We start from the raw sequence: 2,215 nt of genomic DNA, 5'->3' as shown, positions 1-2,215 counted from the left end.
ACGCTTCCACGACGCGAGTACGCTTGTGGGTTGGCTGAGGCTGTCAAAATGGCCATTATCAAAAGCCCGCGTCTTTTCCATGTCATCGAAATGGGCCAACTCGACCTTGCCTACAACGCCTACACTCATGAAATGATCAACCTCTCCATTCGTACTATGCTCGAAGAGCTGCAACCAAATCTTTACGAAGAAAGCCTTATCCGACTCGTGGATTTTGGACATGAACTCGGGCACATCATCGAGTCTCTTGCAAAGTTCAACATTCTACACGGAGAATTTGTTGGCATCGGTATGGCAATGTCTTCCTTTCTCGCTCATCTGAAAGGCGTACTCTCACGATCAGATATGGAGCACATCTTCAACTGCATTCTGAGCTTGGGACTTCTGATATACACAGATGAATACAACTGCTGCAATGCACATATCCCGTGGAACAAGATACGAACAGAAGGGATTGAACACAAAGACGGCATGCTTCACCTGGCGGTGCCAGAGGCTGTTGGCCAGGCACCTTCATAGATAGAATTTCCGACGTCGATGCTGATATAGTTATCGAGACCACTCGTAGCCTGAAGCGATACGCAGAGGCCTATTCAAAACAGACTTCTTTGCATGACAACAACTGTACTTTGATGGGAAGCACCGTCAATGGGGTATTTGAGCCTTTCAAGTCGATTCACTTAACTGGCAAAGCGGATACATTGAATGACCAGCAGTCACTCAATTCTCGTTCTTCAGTCGCTGACGTCTCTGAGTCCTCGTCCGCGTTCTCAGCTAGCGTTGCTAGTAGTGCAATTTCTTTGGCGAATGACGGGCATGACTCCCGACTAATGATAGCTGCCGTCATTGGTGCCTCTGGCGATATCGGGTTCAGCTTCGCAAGGCATCTTCTAAATAATGGAGCTGATGTTTTCTGTACCGTCAGACAACAGTCCCTGGGGGCTTTCAGTTATAAGTTAGGAACCCTTGATAATCCCAAGCTGTATGTACTCACGGGGCACCCGCTTGATACTACCAATCTGGAAATCATCATCAAAAACGTCGATGTTATCTACAACATGGCGGCTGTGGTGTCTCTTGGCTCCGATATAGCTGATCACGCAAAGGTCATTGGCTTGAATGGATTTGGTCAAGGCATCATTTCACGCATGATAAATAATTCGGAGAAGAACCAGGACATCAAAGTTGTATACCCTTCCTCACAGCGAGTCCATTTAACACTCAACGACAAACGTGTGGGGTCATGGATTCAAGCTGCAGCGCACTGCTTTGCTGAAGGCGAAACATTCCTAGCGGCAGATCGGGATATATCTGCATTACTAGAGGGGTTAGCGGGGGAATTCCTTGCGCGGCATCCACTACCCCCGGGTCATAATGTATACGAGATATCGAAGCGACTTGGAGAGCATTTTGTATTACTATCACCTCGATATATCCTAAGCAGGATATCAGGAGTCTACGGACCCTCTTTCACCAGGGGTTTTGTTGCTCGTGCTGTTCGTCCAAAGGAGAAGAGAACCTGCGAATCGGCAGGTATTAGGGACTTCATCTACGTTGATGACCTCAATGATATTATTATGAACACAGCGTTCGCACAACCACCCGATACGAATGCATTTGACGGTGCCTCCGGCGAGAGTATCCACTTGAAAGACGTATGGCGCATGGCGAGAGAATTGATTGGGGACGGTGCTACCGTGGTGTTCAAAGATAGCAGTACTCCTCCTAGGGCTTTAAGGCTTGACACAAGCTTTGTCCGTCATTGACTGCGCAGAGATATTACGCCATTCCGGCGTGGCTTGCGCCAGACGGTCGACGAGTCATTTCGATCTTCTCACCATTGGACTATGAATACCTTCCATCACTCTGAGGCTTTTGCACCATCAGATGAAACCGCAAGCGCTGTTCCTGAGGACACATTCAACTTCGAGCTTGCTCGAGGCTCCTTCACTACCAGTGCTTCGAAATCTGTATTCACGACCATAGTGGCTCAGGCTTTGACCGAATGGTACAATAAACTCCGACCATCTTCTCAAAAGATCTTGACGAATCATATGAACAGGACAGGTGGTTTAGGTGTCCGCCACGGGTTTCGTCGCAGATTGGAGGGTTCAGTATCGAGAAAGACGGCCACGATGCGTACAGGGCTTTCATGAACTTTCATCCAGGCTTAACTAATTGTGCGCCCGGCCATAAACTCTTTGAAAAGATTAGC

General features: G+C 48.1%; 1 protein-coding gene across 1 annotated transcript; it reads left to right on the top strand.

The window, feature by feature from the left end:
- Positions 1–48: 48 nt before the first annotated feature.
- On the top strand, positions 49–519 carry JN550_013880 (uncharacterized protein; the record flags this gene model as incomplete). The annotated part of the gene is made up of 1 exon (XM_049312516.1): positions 49–519. The coding sequence occupies one exon, from the start codon at positions 49–51 to the stop codon at positions 517–519; it is 471 nt and encodes a 156-aa protein (XP_049164149.1).
- Between the last annotated feature and the right edge of the window lie 1,696 nt (positions 520–2,215).

This window comes from Neoarthrinium moseri, assembly GCF_022829205.1.
Source record: "Neoarthrinium moseri strain CBS 164.80 chromosome Unknown scaffold158_Wmoseri_CBS_16480, whole genome shotgun sequence".
Lineage (NCBI taxonomy): Eukaryota > Fungi > Ascomycota > Sordariomycetes > Amphisphaeriales > Apiosporaceae > Neoarthrinium > Neoarthrinium moseri.
Note: the sequence above shows the minus strand (reverse complement) of the source record. Positions and strands in the feature narration are given on the sequence as shown.